Consider the following 20,049-nt stretch of genomic DNA (forward strand, 5'->3'; position numbering starts at 1 on the left):
AGAATTGAACTGCAAGTAATTTTTGCATACTTGGAGAATGCCAAATACCATACCTTTACCTTTAGAAAGGTAAAAAAGAAAAAAATCCTTGACACCTAATCTTCTCAATTCTGTGCAGGGACAGAACAAGTTTTGATTAATGGGAGATCAGGTGGAAAATGGTATACAACTCAGGATCGGTGTGCAAAACAGAGCATGCTAACTAGCCTAGCAATTCATCTAGTGGAAGTCCTGTATATCTAGTATATCAGGACTTCAGTAAGTCATTTAACACCATTGCTCAAGACAGCACTCCTTCAATACCCTGCCGCACCCCCCCCCCCCCCCCCAAAAAAAAAAAATCAGGAAGTAGTAAAAGAATTAAAGGCCTGAGTGGCTAAGCTGTGATGAGAGACATGGAGGATTAGTTACTTGAAGAATGCCTGTAGGCCGGTTTTCAGAATAACTTTAATATTTTCACTGATTTTGGTAGGAAAAAAGTAGGAGGGAGCTAACAAGAACTATTCATGCATATGAGCTGGAGGACAGTCTGTAGAATTTGTTGACAAATATGAAAGTAATGTGGAATTTGATCATGGTGATGACATTTTTCACTTCCATACATGTATTTGACACTTAAGCTTCTGGCTTTTGCTTTGCTGGTGCTCTTGCAGCCTCTCAAAGAAAAGATGCAAGCATGCTCTTGTTTACCTCACCAAAGTTGATCAGGATCATGTCTTGGTCTGCATAGTCTTGAAAGTGCAGTTGTCCATAGAACAATGAAACTCTATTCAAGCACTGTTGTCAAAGGCACTAAATAACCTGAATAGGAGTTTTTTTTCTCCCAACATTTGAGAGGTGGGTTTCTAAAAACATTGAATGCAGCCTCTTCCAGCAGAAGGAATCTTTCATATTGACTGTGCTGCTTTTTACTGTACAGCAGGATAGTTTAGTGACAGAATTCTCAGGTGAAGCTGTCAAAGATAAGCACATGAAGTACATTACAACTAATCAGTATTTCTTCCTTTTGAAAACTGAAATATCTAACAAATAAAAAAGCCACTAAGCCTAAAATGCTTTCTACAACAGAACAATTCTGATTCAACACAGAGAAGGGAAACTAGTCAACTTTAGTGGGTAAATTAGTGCTCTAACCAGCGTATTAATCTCTCAGAAAGATGTTGCAGTGAATGAAATGGTAGGTAGAAATAAGTTACAAGTTTAGCTTAGTAGCTTTTTAATTATATGTTCTCATTTAAACAGCATGTGTGGGATGTCAGACTTGTTATTTTGCCAAGTTCATTCTTTCTTATCAGTAATAGATGCTGAGAGCTTTCTTCAGTATGCTTATGTATGTATATATGTATCTATCTTGAAACCTTACTTTTCCTTTATCATAGGTCCAGTTGTTTACGTTTTGGATCTTGCAGATCGACTGATCTCAAAGGCATGTCCATTTGCTGCAGCTGGAATAATGGTGGGCTCTATATACTGGACAGCTGTTACATACGGAGCTGTGACAGTGATGCAGGTACACATGTATTCCCTCTTCTTACCAGCTTTGAAAGCAAGTCTTCTAAAGAAAAAGTCAATTAATTAAGACTCCTCTTTCCTTGGCTTAAAACATGCTTTAGCTACTTTCAGTGTAGTTAACAAGTGAATTCAAGATGGGCGGATAGAAAGCTTTTCACTTTTAACTCATCATACTGTATAAAGCCAAGTATGCCTGTTCAACCATGATTCAGTCTGCAACTAACAAAACTCACTACTACTGTAGCTGGCTGCCTTTTGTATGGCAGGCTGGTGAACCCACTTCTGTTCTTACAGAAAAGGTGCCATTACCACCTGACCACTAATAGTGGGTAGTCTAATTCTTCAGAAAAGACATGAGACTAATCTCTTCTTTTACCTGTAGAAAAATTTTACTGGTAACATTCAAAGGGTTGAGACATGGTGAATCTTTCAGTTGCACCACTTTTTTTATTGCATAAAGGAAAATGCATGCTCTGAATAGTGCAATTCATTCATGAACAACAAATGCAAAACACTGCAAATTAATAGTATGTTCTTTTAATTACTTCAGACTGTATGGTTAGTTGAAAGGGAAAAAAATATTTATTTTTCTTACTTCTGTTCTTGTGAACTTGCTATTTAAATATAAAAATTACGTTGACAGGTGGTAGACTATTAACTATGGAAAGAATTGATCATGGCTGTCCTAGTTCAACTACAAGACAAGAGTTTTCATAGACTGTACAAGTAGAAGGACCTTTGTTACCATTTTAGTTGTTGATTCCTATATCAAGCCCATAACCTGTGTTTTGCCTGAAAGCATAAAAGTATTTCTGATGTTAATTCAGTTGTAGATAGAATTAACAAATCTGTATGCTGATAAGTATTCCTCTACACAGTTCTAATTTTAAATACACAACCTAGTCCTTATCCATGTAAGTCTCATGTCACTACTTCTTCTTGAAGTGTGTGGTACTGCCCTGCAGTTCTACAAGTCACTCCATCTCAAGATTGTGTGCTGTTTTGGTTCCATTTGTACATGATCTCATAGCAGAAATTATATGACAACCACTTGAAGTGGAGCCCAAATGAATTGATGCAGTCTCCCTGGTACCAGTGTGGCCAGGGTCAAGCGGCTGCTTAAGTGATGTATCATGATTTTCAATACCTCCTCTATTCCATTGGATGAGTCTATATTACAGAATAGCACACTTAGGACTTTCCTTATCTGATACTTTGTTCTTGTTGTGGCCCTTACAGGAACATTGCAACCATCTGTAATAATACAGCTAGACTTCCTGAAATGTACCAGTCCTTATCTCCTTGCTCGCTGCTACACTGAGCCTTTTTCTGTAGGAACTTAAATGACCGTTTTAGCTTCACTAGAAATACATAACCAAATGGAAAGATAAAATGCTCCTTTCTGTAGGTTTTTTTGCTTTTTGAAATGAGGATCTGTCTAAACTAATGTTTAGATAGCTGGTCAAATCCCAGATATGAAGAATTAGCTATTTTCCTCTGATTTAATGTTTTTTTGATCATATGGATGGCACGCTGGGTAAGAGAACAATTTATTTTTGCATATAATGGAGGAGATTAAACTGGGAGTGGAGGGAAACTTTTCCACCCCTTTTGTCACCCCAAATTTGCTAGGTTTAATATAACTTGTTTCCTGCTGTACTTCAGACTCCCTTCCTTCAGTTGAAGGGCCAGAGAGAAGCACAAAAGCTATTTTTAAAGGTTAAGCTTCAGATGGAGAAAAATAAATACAGAATTGACATTGTGACTCCAGTGTGGCTAAGTCAGTAACAAATCATATGGGGTTACTGAAAACAGAAAGAAATAGTAATCTAAAGCAGAAGAGACAAGGTATTGAGCCTTTTTTTGATTGACAAGGACTATAAGCAGAAAAGGGATAGTGTCAGACATCACATTTTGGGTGGAAGATAGTGAACAAGCTGGAAGACAAATGCTGAGTATTTTTTTCAGGAATAATCTTTTGGTGGCAACAATATTGGTTATGCCTATTTTTAGAGGCTGTGGTATAGAACATAAGTTCCTGTTCTAGAAGAATAAAATGGAATGGTTTTCAAAGCAAGGCTAAAAAGTACAGTTTGAAGGTATTGTGGTACGTTACCCTAGCTGTTTCCCTGTGTCCTACCTATTCCAGCAGTACTGTTTTTTGTTGTGGGGTTTTTTGTTGTTTTGTTTTTTAAATTTTGCTATTGTTACATGTTCTTACTACCTACTTTTGTGCAAGCGAAGACTTGGTAGCTTTTTGCATTTGTGTGGAAAACAAGAAGTCAGTGAAAACACATCAGGAAATCAAGTGCCTGACAAATGTAATAATAATTATTTTAGTGTTTTTAGTCTTCCTGGATTCTTACGGAAGAAGTCATGAAAGAGCCCGTTCTTTCTAGAAGCACTTCAAGGACTTTACTAGCATTTAGTAATTCTGAAATTGAGACAGCTCTAGAGGATATCTACCACTTTATTTTTTTTTTTTTGTCCTCAGCTCTATTAGAGTTACATATTTAGAATAAAAAGTTTGTACTTTTAAGGAAAACATAAGGCACTGTTATGTTAGTTTTAATACCTACATTTTATAAACTGCAAAGTCGGATTTTTTTTTTTGTGCCAGTAGAAAGGTTTAGACACATCAGTAATGACTGTCCTTTACAACTGTAGCACTAACCACATTTAAAAATAAGGTACAAGTGAAGATATGCTGCTGTTTCCACTACAGTTGAAAATAGCTTTCCTCTTCCTGCATTCTCTAGAGAAACAATACTTTATAATACTGTGATCTCTGTTGTGTAAGGTATTCCTATGTAACAGAAATTTTTTATTAAAACATCCTGAGATACTTGCTATCAATTTATCCTTTAAAGAGTAGTATCTAATCAATTTCTGAGTGTAGAATTAATCATTCTAAAATTGCAAGTTCTTCTACGTGTTTTGGAAAGCATGCTATTTTGATGTTTCAGATGTTTAGGCTTTTACTTACACAGAAGCATGTGAAACTTTTCTTGAGATGGTAACGAATTGTGTTACAGCTCTCTGCAATATTAATGACGTGCAAACTAGGGCTGGTAGCTCGCCTGCATTACACTTCATAAGCAACCAAGGATGCAAAGGGAAAACTGAGTATGTTAGGTAGAACAGTCGTCTTGTTTAACTTAAGATGTGTGGGCAGCCCCAAACAAACTAGACTTTTAAAAAGTTACATTCTTTGTTCAGTTGTGGCCTTTGTTATGTTTGTCAACTATATACATATTTACCAGGTTGTGGGTCACAAAGAAGGTCTTGATGTCATGGAGAGAGCTGATCCTTTATTTCTTTTGATTGGACTTCCCACTATCCCAGTCATGCTAATATTGGGCAAGATGATTCGTTGGGAGGACTATGTGCTCAGACTGTGGCGCAAATACTCTAATAAGCTACAGATTTTGAACAGCATATTTCCAGGTAATGTGATTAAATTTAAAAGGAAATATCAAGCTTGAATTTGTGCCTTTAGGAGATGGGGATAGGCAAGTAGTTTTCACCATTCTTAAGTAGAGGTGATTAACACCTTCACTCTATTTTATGTTCAGTCTGTTTAGACTGTGTTTGTATAGTACCTAGTGAGAAAGGTGGGGCAAGAGGAGCAAGAGCATGGTTTCAGTTAAGGGCTTAGTAACAAAACAAGCTACTGAAAACCATGGGTCTTACTTGAAAGTAAAAATGAATACAGTCATTTAATGGAAACAGAGTATCCACTGAGAAGAAGGATGGTTCTCAAAAAGTAATTGGGCTATAGATTTGTAATGGAGTGGGGGGTGGGCACTCGTGTGCTTTCTATGTTCCGTTTGAGGTAGTGGCTATGTAACCTTTTCTTCCCCCACTCTCATCCCTTTAGGCATTGGATGTCCTGTTCCTCGTATTCCAGCAGAGGCCAACCCTTTGGCGGATCATGTCTCTGCTACACGTATTCTATGTGGAGCTTTAGTTTTCCCTACTATTGCCACGATAGTTGGAAAGCTGATGTTCAGCAGTGTTAACTCAAATTTACAAAGGACAATCTTGGTAAGATTCAGTATTGTTTGTTTCATAAATGATTCTAATATGGGAATATGAAGTGTTGTGTTGGGGGGGGTGGGGAGGAAAGTAAAAAGGAACATAAATTGATCTAGAACTTGAGAGTGGCATTTGATTAAGGGAAGGGTTTTTTTTAAGGTTGCCTGTCATGGCAGTGGACAAGCATCATGTGTGTGAGAGGTTTTGTCCTTACGACTGTAACTAATCTCAATTCAAGACAAGGCTGAAACTTGTATCTGGTACTGTACTAGGCAGACCTTAGCAGTAATTAAGGGTGATAATGAAGATGAGTAACCAGCATCTTCTAAGAACAATCTCTGCAAGGGAAGACTGGGGTTTTATTATCAACCTTTTCATATTAGCTTCTGTTACTAATTCTTTGAGAGGATCCCTTTATTACTTATTAAAATAAGAAGAGAAAAATAAACTCTCCACAGAAGTTGAATGGAGGGGGGAAGACAAAGAGAGGAGACAATCTCTTCCTTTGTGAATAACCTCTCTGGCTTGCAGCCTTTCAAGGGGAAGCACACTGAGTTTGGTAAGGTGGTATCCCTGGTCATCTGACTGTCACTTCAGCCCCTGTTTTCAATTCCAACATGTTTATGCACCCCCTCTCTTCCACATGGAAGAAACAGTGATATTACAACTGTTTATGCAGACTAAAGGCTTCTTAGTGTCTCTTCTTATTTTGAAGACTTGAGATAAACATATTGTAAAACTTTCTGGAAAAAAAATGTTTGTTTTACAAAAACCAGATTTTATTTCACTCCACACTTGTTTTTGGCAAGTGGCCTTTTTCACAGTCTGATTATAGAATGGTAATTAGTATTATTCCTTCTGTCATGTATAGTATATATTCAGAGAAAGGAGGAAAGCAGATATCTGCATTTTACTTTGTTCTTTTAATAGGATGTATTTTGATTTTTTTTTTTTTTTGTTCTTAGAGTATTTGTTAGACTTCCAAGCAAATAAAAGCTTTCAAAAGGTTTTACAGATCCAGTATATAATCCCTTTAAGTAACATTAACCTCTGTAATAGTGCATTGTGATGGAAAACATTGAGGTACTCATTTGGAATTGTCCTAATTAGCTACACTTCAAAAGAAAATGCTATGATTGGAAAACAAATCTTCTTCGACCAGAAATTTTTAAAAAGAACATTTGCAATGATATGACACTGAACTGTGCAGGTTTTCAAAATATCTTTTTATTTCAGGGTGGAATTGCTTTTGTTGCTATAAAAGGAGCTTTTAAGGTTTACTTCAAACAGCAGCAATACTTGCGCCAAGCTCACCGCAAAATTTTAAATTATCCTGAGCAAGAAGGAGCATAAGGCTGTGATCTCCAGATGTCGTACAGTCTCACCTAACAGGTTTCCATATTGTATTGGTTCCATCGTTACTGCACAGTAGTGGACAATTGTGATAAGTTGCTGCTCCTATTTTTTTTTCTTTAAATATAATAAAGCACTGTCTTGTGGCAGGGTAAATCCTTTCAGCAACCACTGAACCTAAGAATGTGACTTGGCTTTCATTATTTTGGGGTATTTCTGTTGGGCAACAGGCTTCTGAATTATTTTGTTTGAGCCAATATGCTGAATGGAGGAAAAAAAAGCATCAACTACAGAACAAGAACATTTAAATTGTGTAGTTAATGTAGGCTATATCCAAATGCCTTTTCTATATGTGTTGTCATACCCACGCTATCATCCAGTTCAGCATTTCACACAATGAAGGGAATTTTTTTTAGAAAGGAAATAAATGTGAGTCATTACCAAGGAGAAGGAATTGTGGGACATCAGCCAATAAAGATTTCCTTGGGTTTTGCTGGTATCAAACAGGGGGTGTAAAATACTCAAATGACTGGTCAGAGAAAACAGAAGATAGATCACTCTCTACAGGACTTGTATGTCAGCTTTAGCCACCTAAGTACTAGATGTTGAAATTAGCATGGCTTTCAGGTGACTATTTTATTACTGATAATTTTTACTGTCCTGTTGTATCTTCTGCAGTGCCTAGTGTTATTTTCTCATGGCTCTTCTACTGTTTTGTAACTGGTGCTGGATAGCGGTTTTTTTTCCTCCATGGTAAAATAATTACATGGGGGGAAGTAAATTTCAGTTGCCTATTTTGTAGTTAAGTGTTAGAGCCCTTGTTCAGTTTTCATGTTCCTTTTGATTATGTAAATATCCATACAAGTACAAAGAGCAGTAAAAGTGTGAGGAAACAACATTGGACACTAAAGCTACATTTAAACTGACAGATTAGGGCATCCTTCTAAAATTCCAGACCTGGGTGCATAACTCGGCTCTGGTACCAGGACTAGGCTCTCTTCTGCCCATACCAGCTCTAGTGGAAGGATTCTAGTGGAAAGATTGGCTGGAACAGGGTGACACTACACGCTGGGTACCTAACCTGAGCATGGTACATACCAGCAGGCTAGACGCTCTTAAGACAACTTGGCTCCATTCTGTAAAGAACTAAAGGATAAATCTTAAATGTGTAATAAACTAAGTTTATTTATACAGAAAGCTTTACTGTTACAATATGTTCAAAGTAGCCAGCTAAGGGAGACATTAGTACTTCAGTTATTTGATGTATTTATAAACTTCATTTTGATGGAAGTTAACTGTTTTGTGAAGTTAATTTTGTGAAGTTAAATTTTGACAAACATAATACGGCCATTTAATAGTCATACCACGCCTAAGCTAGATTTAGTACTTTAAGTTTTCTCTTAACAACAATTTATTTGTTTTTCTCAAAGTTGTTTTGTTTTTCTTTTCCTTATTCATATTAGTATGTCAAATGCATGGAGAAAAGTTTAAAAAAATCTTTTAGTGGAAGTGTTCATAAGTAAATATTCCTTTTTACCAGAAATGAAGTAAATGCAGAATGGACTTCATATTTGACTGCAATAATGTATGTTAAAGAAATTCAAAATATGGTACCTTTTCTATAGTATGTTTATCTTAATTACTGAGATGTAATATTTTAGAACTGTACAAAAGTGTATATAATGGCCAACTAGTATTCAAAAACTATACAGGTATTGAAAATTATACATTCAATCAATATCAAATACTTTTGAGGTTCTTGCTGTAACTGAAGAATTACTATAATCTTGTAAGTCTGCTGATTATATTTGTCTTAGTGGGCTCACTTTTATATAGAACTCTAAATAGACTAGCAACCTCTGAAAGTTGCTGCGTTCTGTAAGATAGTCTTGAAACAATATAATACATATTTCTTACAGAATTCCTCATTTCGAGAAGAGAGCTTTTCAGTGGTCTTCACTGTATATATTTCCAACCAATTTATTACTGTTTTTTAAAGTCTCATGAAGAATTGAATGATGCAAATTAGTGGGTTTGAAACTTGTTCCATGGGGAAGCTCACTGTCTTCTCTGGAAGTTAAAAGTATTGTAAAAATACAATTATAAAAATACTGTGTGGATTATAAAATGATTTCACCTGAGTGGCAGAAGGTCATTACTCTGTTGTAAATCTTGTTTTTAAGTATTGCAAATTATAGTTACGTTGAATTAGGTTGAATAAATATTTTTTACACTCCCTAGTGTATTTTGTCAGTTAAACAAAAGCCTGTAGCAAAACTTATAAATGAAAAATGTGTTTTGTTTTAATGCACATCTAAGGATTTATATAATCAATTTTAAGTTGATAGCCTGAAGAAATATCTTGGGAATGAAGGAAAAATTACTGTAAGACTTTAAACTTATTTTTTGTTCTTTTTCTCTCTAGTGATCAATAAATGATGTAGGGGGAATGCATTTCTCAAACATGTAAAGCAAAAGAATTGTTGCAACTCAAGCAACTTCTTGTAATACAGAACTGGGGTTGGGAGTTACTATGTATCTCTGGGTTGGCTGATGTGCAGCATTTATTTGGGGAATACTCTGATCCTTCTTCATTGAGAAAGATAATACTGGCTGTAGGGAGTATTTTTTCAACTGATGGCTAATTTATGCCCCATTACTTTCAGAACAAGGAATATGAAATTATTAGCTATTAGTTATCTAGGATTTCTTAGTGTACTTTCTTATCTGTAACTTGGTTTCTCGTTGCCTTCCATTACATCAGCATAAAGGCACAAATTACCTGAGCTGTGATTATGTAAATACATAGGAGATGCTTTTCCCCTTCTCTCTCCCATCTTAAACTCATAGATTTAAATGGAGCCCTACTATACTTTACACTATTTTTGTTGGAATGGTGGTTCTTTCCCTCATCCTTTTTCCCCTGCAAAAGCTTTTCTTTGTAACAATTTGCATGAGTTGCCTGGTTTGAAGTATATTAATTCCCTCCTCATCTGGAGTTGTTTCTCAAAGGTTACCTGTCTCCCTTGGTTATCAGAGAAGGATCCAACCATGTAGCCGTTTAAGGCCTCATCAGCATTTAGAGTAGTTCTGTGCTTGTAAGAAGATATGCTTAGGTATTGTGACTTTAGTCAGAATTAACTATTTTAATTGAGGACACAATTTTTACTAGAATTTCAGTGGCATAATGTTTATCATCACACCTGTGAGGATTCCCCCTTTTTAAATGCATACTGTGGAACTTGGGCAAATTTATGGAGTAGGTGTTTGAGGTTGTTTTCACTAGCTGCTGCTTAGAAAAGTTTTTAGCCACAGACAAGTATGTCTCTGTTTGCATAGTGGTTTTTACTGATGGAGAGAACTCAGAGAAGTAGAAATACAAAGGTCATAAATCCATTTACTGTTGCATCAGTATCTTGCTTTTGGAACCCTCTATTTCTTGTTCTATATCCATGCCCCTTTCTATTGGGATTTTCTTTTTCTGAAAAACTAGGATGAAATTTGTTTAATGCATCACTGAGTACAGTCATGTTATCTGTTCTTGTGAGAAATGCTGTGCTAACAATTCCTGCTTCCCATTTTAAAGTACAAATGCCAGTTTCACTAACAAGTCTGGGTTTGGAATTCTTTTCTAGTAGGCAACTGCTGCTGAAATTTGTGTTGATATGTTTTTTGGTGGTTGGTTCTGTTTTGTGTTTGTGTTTTTTGGTGGTTGGTTGTTTCTTTTAAAGCATGCTGGGGTGGGGGCTGATCGAGGAAAGCATGAGATAGGTAAAAGCTAGGAAATTCTGAAAAACAGTCATAGCAGTTGTCCTCTCACTAACAGGCCCCTTCCTCTGCACCCTTGCAAAGTCACTGCTCTGTTCTACATAGTGTGAAACAGAACTTACTATCCAAATGCAAAAAGTAGTTGAGTATTCATTAGTTCTTGTATAGTTTGAGACGTAAGTTCTGGTTTTGAAGGGCAGTTAAAATGGAAGTGATTCTGTTTTGGCATGTAAGTGTTATTCATCACCTTAATTTTCCTCCTATTTTTTTTTCTCAAAAGACAGGGACATGTGGCTACTCGATTGAGATGGCACTTGTTAGATTGAAAGAAACTTCAAGGAGGCTGACAGTTAGCTAGTGCATTAGCCTGGGTGAGGAACTGTTTATGGAAAGCAGTCTTTGTCCTGAATTTAAGAAGTTTTTATTAATTCCAGTATTTTTTTTTGTGTGTGTATAAATAAAAAAACTGTACTAAAAGTTTTCTTGGCTATAGATAAGTACATACATGTAAATAGCAATATATTGGAAAATGGTTCTTGCTAGGACTGAGGCAACAGTTTAATCCGTCACACTACTACACACTGTCAGGATCAGTTCTACTTACAGTTTTGTCAACTAAATAGAATTTGATGCAGGCAGTATTTAAGATTACCTAAAAACATTAAGGCTGTGCAGTGTTAATTATCTACTTTCTTCTTCACTAATCCAAATGGCTTAATTTCTTTTCACTTTAACTTTTAAGGAATTCAGCTGTTGCCATCTTGCTTACTTTTAGCTCCATTTCCCTAAACTGAGACTTTGACTCTTCATTTACCATGACTCATTGACAACTTATTCCTACTATTTCTATCTGGGTTTTCTGGGGGAAAAAAAACTTCAAGTGCTTCAAGAAATCACACGTAATCTTTGATATTTAACTTAATGATGTAAGTAAGTACTCTTCTTGTATGTACTCAGAATATACCACTGAAACTGGCAGTACATCATCGTCCTTGTCCTCACAGCCTCTCAGTACCTGAACTACCATCTTCTAACCCTGCTGACTGAAAAGGCACGTCTTCTCCCACTTGCTGTGATTTAGGGAAAGATTCTCACTTTAATCTTTTAAAATAAATTCCAGCATAATCTGGGGAAATCAGAATCCAGTCTTCCTTAATGAGTTGGTTCAATTCTTGTAGGCACTGACGCCAAGACTTCTTTCTTCATTGCTGTTTAGCAAGTTGCTCTGTTGGAATGAGCTGTAAAACTAGAAGTATTTGCGCCAAAGTTTGCCCAGAATTTCAACCATTCAAATTCTTTCTGCTTTACTAATTTATAGAAGTTCAGGGTAGGCTTTAATTCATTTCAAGGCCTTATTCAACAGCTTGAGTAATATAGCTCACTTTCCAGAAAGGCAACAGTCACAAGGTGTGTGTGCAAAGAGAATATTACTGTGAGTGAAAAAAAAATCCTATTCTGTAAATGGGGATGAACTATCTCCATTAGATCACGCGTGGCCCCTATACCTCAAGAAGGTTTGAAGATCTGTGGTCTCTTTGTCCATTCTTGCCAGTTAGTTATTCACATGCTCTGGATATTTAATTGCTTTTGCACCTCAATATTGTGAGCATAAAGCTGTTATTTCTGGTTGTATTATACTAAGTTGTTCAGTAGAAAAATTCCATTCCAGAACCACTAAAAGCAAATAGCATATGTGACTTGAAACTGCCTCAACTAAACAGCTCAGCAGCACCTGTCAAAACATATCTTGCAGGCACCTCATTTAATGCTGGATGACTAAGCCATGGAAAAGCAATTGCCTTAGCAGTGGGCCTCCATAGGAAGTACTATGCTTATTTTAAAAAAAAAAAAAATTATGCAACTTCTAGCTTCAGACCACTCTGTGATACAGAATGCACAGCTTAATTTTGGGGGTATTTTATATTTTTCAATTGTTCCTGCGCTCTTGCTACAATGCAGTAACACTTAGCTGCAGCTAATGGGAGCTGATAAAGGAACATGCTCATCTGAGTATTTACTGTATGTCTAAGGACTACTTTGAGTAATTGCCATTTCTCTGCCATGAACCATTACAAGAAGCTAATACCCCTACTCACTACCTCTGGAAGAGCTTCCCCCTACCAGTTTTCCAGATACTTCTCATGCACAGAAGATAGAATATGTAAGATAGCACAGAATCAAAAATGTTTCTATTTCGATGAAAATCAAGAGTGGTTTTTGGTTTTTTTGCAGCAAAATGCTGGCTGGTTCAGAAGTAGACTAGCTTGATAGAAAAAAAATCTCTACCACCTTACCACCTGTGCTACCACCTGTGCATAGTTCTAGGTTAAGATCCCATGGGTAATTCTAAGTTTGTTACTAGTCAGTTTGCAGCATTACTCTTGCATGAGCTCCTTGCATTGCTCTGTTTAAAACAAGAAGACTACAGTGCAGGAGGAAAGTTCTGCTTCTCCAGTATATTTGCACTTCAGCTTCAGGGATTTTTTTTAATTTTTTTTTTTAATCCAAGGCAGATGTTGGTTAAATATACATAACATTATAATAACTCCCTCTGGATGAGAAGCACTGCAAAAGCTTTATGGAATGCAAGCTACATGATGAAAGCCTTTTGGAGAGCAGGGGATTGAAGAAATAAAAACTTACTTGAAGATTGTTTCAGAGGTAGAAAAAAATGCCATTTTGACGTACCGAATCTGAGACTTGGACCAAATTCCCTCAGTACCAAACTATGAATGGCTAGTGGGATTTCTCATAACCAACACAATAGCAATTTTTTTGACTGCTGAGAGGGGCATAGAAAATTGTTGCGAACCTATAAGGTTTGTCAAACAAAGTTTCATCTTTTTCTTAAATCCTTTGGTACCTTTTAAATGCAAAGCAATGTTTTTCTGTTCTGTCAGTGGTTTCTTTTGAAAAAGCAACAGTATCTTTTAACTGCAGGGTTCTCTATCCCAGTGTGTTGTTAAATTTCAAGGTACTATAAAAATGAAAGTGTTTTCCCCTGAGCATAAATTAAATACTATGCAATGCAGCTGACCATCCCACATTACTAAGTGCTGTCTCCTATTGCAGACACAGAATTGTGCTATGTATTTAAGTCACATACCATCTTACTGGTAACTAGGCTGCTTTTCCCATCTCGTTTCAAAGATGAACAAAAATGCAAACTAACCTAAGGAGTAAATTCACAAGTGATTTCAAAAGTACAGGTGCTTGCATTTCTTTGTTCAGCTCTAGATTCTTTATGAACAGAGTTGTTCTATCTTCCTTTCTAAAGGGGCTCAAAAGTGAACTCTGGTTAATAGGTGGTGAGACTCATTACACAAATTTATTTTTTTTTAAATGCATTTATAACATTTACATGTAGCTACTTTATATGTCAAATGACAGAAAATATATGTGTGTTTCTTGAGCCTTCAGGTCTTAAGCTATTTTGGATAGAGTTGGAGTAGGTGATCACAGACAGTCCATAACATTCCTCTCACTAACTCCTGGTCAAAGCATTTCAGTTCTTGTTGAGCTAAATCACACTATGTGTTGGAATCCCTTCATGTAACACTTAAGAGTAGAGTCATTAGCAGCCCACAGAATTCTTTTGTCCTAATCTATAGATTAGGACCAAGAAAAACATAAAACTGCTTTACTAGTGGCATCTGTGGAGATATTTTAAAGACCATTCCAGCAGCACACCATGGAAATTGTCCCAGATGTCAGGGATTGTTTTGTCTTCTTAAAAATCTGAGCGTCATGGGGCCTTTCTTGACCAAGCGTGAATCTTGAGTACATCCTCTGCAAAGGTCAATACCATGTGGCTTATACCACTGACCTCTATGTGCCTCAGTCTTTTTAACTAAGTACCAAGATAGGGAAAAGTCCCTGTGTCGAAAACTGCAATTGCAGATAGTGTAATTGTAGGAGGTCGTTCAGAAACGATACAGCTTACACCTCCCAAAACTGTGTGAGATGTGTGTATTAACTTAACTTTACTAGCTGCTTACTGTCAAAACGGTGGCCAAAGTCCTTCTTTATTGCAGCTGGCATTCAGTTGTTATATAGGTAACTATTTGCAAACCTGCAGTTGACAAGGAGAATGTATCTTCCATAGTTATCCTATTTGTCCTTGTTATGGCATTAAGGGAGGTTTATGGGGTTTAATTAGAGTGTGTCATCATTGAGGAATACAACCATTTATGGCATCCACATATGAAGAGTTTAAAGTCAAAACAAATCATTCTGTATAATAAACTGGACACCTTCAAAAGCTTGATAGAAGGTCAGCTTTAGAAGCCTCATTACAGGGTAATTAGTTGCATCTGGACATTCCTCAGAAACAAATTAACAAAGCATTTTAAAAAGCAGTGCATAAGACTTGAATTCATCCCTTTTGGCAGCTGCATAATCATCATCTGGGAAGCCGGGTAATCCTTTTCTTGCACCTAAAATACGTTCTTATGAAAGGCAGCTGCTGAGACAATGTTAAAACATGTTTACATACATAGGAACATGACCAAGAGAAACTGAGTATTTATACATCAGCCATGATGGGCAGCTTGGATGGATAGTTTTGTTTTTGGTTCTATTCTGCTTTTAAAAGAACAAGGCTTATGATATTGTGCATCACAGGAAAGGCGCAAAAGGCATAAGCAAGCTCGATTCACTATGTGGCAGTTCTGCCCCAGTCAGAAAGCAAATAATTACACTGAAATGTAATTAGGATAAATCAAATATGCACCACAGTTATATGGCACATGGTAAGCAGACTCCAAAAGTGAGTGGTGTATTTTTGCATCGTAGTGTTTCCTGGATTCCCGAAGCAAATTCTTTCCTTATTATTGCATTTTTGAGATGTAATTAGATGGCCTCAAAATACATTTTTTTCTGTAACAACCTGTTTTTGAAAGTCAAGTCTCTTCCTTTAGTAATTGATTTGTGGAGGAACTGAACAGTATCACCATCAAAATACAGTAACAGGACTTAACGTTCCCTGTCTAATAGGTAAGGAAGCAGAAGGATGGGGAGAACGTACAATGAAGTTAAATTCTAGTACTATTAAGAGGTGAACTTGGTGCTATGTGTTAAGTAGTGCATATAGTTCATTTTGTCTTTTCAAATATATTGGCATTAAAAAAAGAAACATCTAATCACTTTATACCACCCTTCCATGCACACACACAAAACAAAACCTGCCTTTTTGCTCAATAGTGATACCAAAACAAAAGCGAGATACCAGAGTGGCAGCCTACTGTATTGGCCATCCTGCCCATCAAACACTGTTCTGCATCTTGTGCAGGGGTCTCACCTGGTTGGAGATAGCAGTACATGCTGAAAGGCTAGAGGATGTGAAGGATCACTTGATGAAACAAAATTAGCTAGTGATTGAAATGTGAGGGATGCTACAGGCTACGACTGCAGGGTCACTTGTATCTGCACAATCTGATTTTTTCATTCCTAGAAGTCCTACAAATTCCCTCTTCTGTCTATAGAAACAAAGCAACCACTTGACAACTTAAACTGTCACTCTCAATGGAGGAATGGGGTTTCTTGAGTATATTTGACAAATTTGTGACAGCTGGATGTTCTTGTAGATTAAATTTCAGCTGGTTTAGGGTGCAGTTACGCAGCTCAGGTATGGTCTTTGCTCGATGAGCAGATGCACAGAGCAACTTTGTGATGGAATAAACCATGGATATGCCACCTGGTATTTCAAATTGTACTGCACCTTGACCTTTCCTACTTTCCACATGATTGCTGGATGCTAGTGGGATTCTTTTGGGTGAGATCCTGATGTTCCTGCCTTCAGGCTCAGTTGCCTCCACAGGAAGCATCTGCAGTCCACAGCAGATGCCTGTGTTCTGGGGCCTGACCACCACTTGTTGCTAACAGCTCATCCAGGCAGCAGGGGTAACCTGCTCCCAGCTCAAGCGGCAGGACAGGTATAAGGACTGCTGGGAAGAGCTCAGAGTTGGGCTGAGACCCTCTTTCCCTTACTCTTATTTAACAATACATAGAAAAAAGGGATCTGCAGACCTGAGATGGTGCCAGCTTATTGCATACCTGCACCAGGGGTCCGTTCTTGGGGCACTGGGCAACAAGACAGCTTTGGGCTGACCTGAAAGTAATTACTTCGTACTGGAGCCAGGCTGGCAGAATAGTACCTCTCTCTTCCTCTGGGAGGGAAGCCAAGTCCAGTTCTGCTAGGTCATAGGAAAGGCCCATGAGTCAAAGGCATAAAGGGCACAGGGTGCCCTCTGCCATCACTGTACGGTAAAAGCACAGCCTAAATGCAGATAGCTGAGTTAGCTATTACTTGCTTCAAATAAGGATGAGGTTGAGACTAATGTGCTCTATTGAACAAGCTTCATGTACTTTTTTTTTTTCCCCAGCTGGTACAATATTTTTGTTTAAAAATCCTCTTTAGTGGTGCATTATAAGGCTCTGGCACCAAAATGCAGACAGACCACAGTACAACAACTTTAGAGAGGCCAGGTTAGCCTCAGAGTCTGCAAATTAACAAATAATATAAATGAGATCATTGTGGCAGGATTCTGGAACCATACCAACTGCTTGGCAGAGAAGAGATACAGATTTCGTATCATGTCTAGAACAAGATCATCCCTCCTTATCACAGCTGTGGTTGCAATGTAAGCCTAGAGCAGATGCTGGAATTCTAATATTCTTCATTATCTGAAAGCAGATCTAGGCCTCCAGCAAGTAAAATGCTAGGACTTGCCAGGACTTTTTCCTGCTGCTGCTGCTCCTGCCAGTAGTTATGGTTGTGCTGAAAAGTTACTTTTAAAGGTCAGAGAGAAAGATAGTTGGATGTGGATTTGCAATCCTCAACACATGCAGTATTTGAGAAGATGATCTGATCTCATATCCTGGTGCAGTCCTTTTATAGTTAATCTCCCCATTTTCCTACTGTGTAGGAATTGTAGATTTTGGCTAATCCTTCTCGTATGCCTCTGGTGGTTGGAGCTTTTTTCATTGACAGCAGTTCATCAGTACAGCTAAACAAAATCACTGTAAGCTGTCAAACAGAAGACAAATGAGAGCTTACAAAACAGAATACTCGCTGAACTGAGACAAAACTTCCAGCGCCAACAATGATGATGGCGGGGGAGCAGAGGCTATCTAGTTATAATTGCCAATTTAGCAACAGCTGAGCCTGTACTTATCTGAATTGGTACTTCTGCTAAATTCATGATGGTTTTTTCCTGTGCTAAGCCTTGACGTTAGCAGACACAATGCAAATGCAGTGTTCCAGGGATAACTCCGCTCTCAAAAAACAGCAGGTGGTTGTTAGTCTGAGGACTGAATCCTAGGGGAAGATTGCTTTTTTCCCCTCACGTGGGCACCTGCTGTTGAGCTGAGATTTTTTTGAATCTGCCTGCAAGCATCAAGGTGATGAGCATGCACTGTATTTTTCAGTAGATGTTTGTAATTGTTCTCAGTTCCAGCCTTTGCCTTTTTTCTAAGTCAAAATATAAATTCACTTTTCTTTTTGTTTAAAACGCTTGTATCGTACTCTTGAAGTCCTGTCTAGATAATGGCTTATCTTTGGATTGTACCGTGATTTCTGGGACATAATTGCTGTTTAGCCTGTTGATTTGCTCTCTCGTCAAAAGATGTTTCAAGTTAATGAACAGCATATAAAAGGATATATAAAAATATGCAAGAACCATTTGTCTGAAATAAATTTTGCTCCAGTGCAGTAAAGTGCAGACAAGAGTTCAGTAACAAAACAAATGCGCTTGCCCTTTTAAATGAAAACCAGTCTCAGAGGGGTTTATACAACAATAACTCTAATCTAAAAATAATCATCAACTATAACATTAGGCATAGGAAGTTCAAATAAAGATGAGCATGTTTAGTGTATTTATGATGTTAGTATACAACAAGGCATACCTAAAACAGAAAGAGAATAAAGAATCCTGAAATTAAACTTAGACTATTAATTACTAGAATAGGGGATGGCAAGAAAATGAAGTAAGAAACAAATCTTTTCTCCTTTCATGTACAGGTATACTGCTATCCATTTTGGGACAGGAACCTTCTAACAGCCTTCTAACCTGCATTGTGTACAGGAGGAACCCGGTCTCTTCTCCAAGCTGACTGTTATTCTAGTGCCATAAATAGCTTGCTATAAATTATGCCAGAGAAAGATAAAATTGGAGGGATGACACAAAAATAAGCTATACGATACATACAAGGGAGAAAGTTGTCTTCAGCTGAAATTTGAAATGTTACAGACCAACATGCTGCATCCTAAAAGGCTTTGACAGGCCTATCATCAGCAAGGGTGTAATTTCCTTTCCCATCATATATTCTCTAAGTCATGCCTGCAGGCCTTTCTTCTTTTAATATGGGTATCATGTTTGGTTTGCAGTTTGGAGATGAGGGAGATCATAGGCGTTTACGCTGCCTGTGGTCTGAGGCATCAATATTTGAACCAGCTCTGACCAAAAATGCTGTGCTTGAGCTCACGTGGTGGGTCCTGACGGAAGAGGTAGGGGCTGGCAGCACCGCTTCTGCTTGGAGTATGTGTGCGTCAGGCAGCAGGAGTGCAAGTCTGTCAAAGGCCTGACTCAGGCAGCCGTGCAGTCCAGCTTCAAAAGCAGCTGTTCATGTATAGATTTGACTCACATATTTCTAAGTCAGTCATATGTTGGGTGTAGATTCACGGCTAATGCTGTTATTCAAATATTGATCTTACTTAAGTAACTGTTATTAAAATTTAAGGAGACTTTAGATTTACAAGGCTGAATTTGAAACTGAATGAAGAAAGATGCTGGAACAACAGATTCATCTATTCTTTTCATACTTTGTGTAACATTATATTAGACTTCCTATAAATCTGTGTAGGTCAAGGGCATGGCTTTAATTGAGCCAGTGTAATGGCTTCTACTGTCCTTCCGGGCAGGAGTTGTGTCAGTTCCCCACTCCCAACTCCTGACTGGCCGAACAGCATGAGGTGGCTGGCTGTGAAGGAAGATGGAGATAGGCACCTGCTCCTTTCAAGACAGCCATGAGACTGATGCTGTCATCTCATAAAACTCACCTTAAGACTCACCCCCATATGCTACATGAATTCACCTTTTTCTTTGCTGCTAGATTTAGATAATTTATTACAGCTCTGTGTATGTGAATCTGACCTGTTCTCCATGGAAGGCTATAGCAGAGAGGGTTGGAAGAACAGAGCTTAGCAAGGAAGCTTTAGCTTTCTCAGTCTTGCTCTTTAATATGCAAGTAGCATCACTTCAGACTTGCATCACGGTGGTTAGTAGGCATAAGGAGGTCTAAGGCCATTCAAGCTGACAAATGTCTGACTCATCTCTCCTCTGTATTGGGGTGATACGCGTTCTGCATTAGCTGAGGTCT

The 20,049-nt window shown here is 37.6% G+C and overlaps 1 protein-coding gene across 3 annotated transcripts in view; it reads left to right on the forward strand.

Annotated features, from left to right (window-relative positions):
• MARCHF5 (membrane associated ring-CH-type finger 5) overlaps positions 1 to 19,419 on the forward strand; it is a 42,216-nt gene extending 22,797 nt beyond the window's left edge. Inside the window, exons 3-6 of one of the 3 annotated variants that reach the window (XM_030031542.2) lie at positions 1,410 to 1,510; positions 4,776 to 4,959; positions 5,393 to 5,559; positions 6,787 to 9,139. In XM_030031542.2, coding sequence (XP_029887402.1) covers positions 1,410 to 1,510; positions 4,776 to 4,959; positions 5,393 to 5,559; positions 6,787 to 6,903 — 569 coding nt within the window. In that variant the 3' untranslated portion in view covers positions 6,904 to 9,139. Of the gene's footprint in view, positions 1 to 1,379; positions 1,511 to 4,775; positions 4,960 to 5,392; positions 5,560 to 6,786; positions 9,140 to 18,691 lie in introns of those variants that run through there. The other 2 variants (XM_041127488.1, XM_030031541.2) reach the window with 2 other exon arrangements.
• The last annotated feature ends 630 nt before the right edge of the window (positions 19,420 to 20,049 follow it).

This window comes from Aquila chrysaetos, chromosome 11 (assembly GCF_900496995.4).
Source record: "Aquila chrysaetos chrysaetos chromosome 11, bAquChr1.4, whole genome shotgun sequence".
Lineage (NCBI taxonomy): Eukaryota > Metazoa > Chordata > Aves > Accipitriformes > Accipitridae > Aquila > Aquila chrysaetos.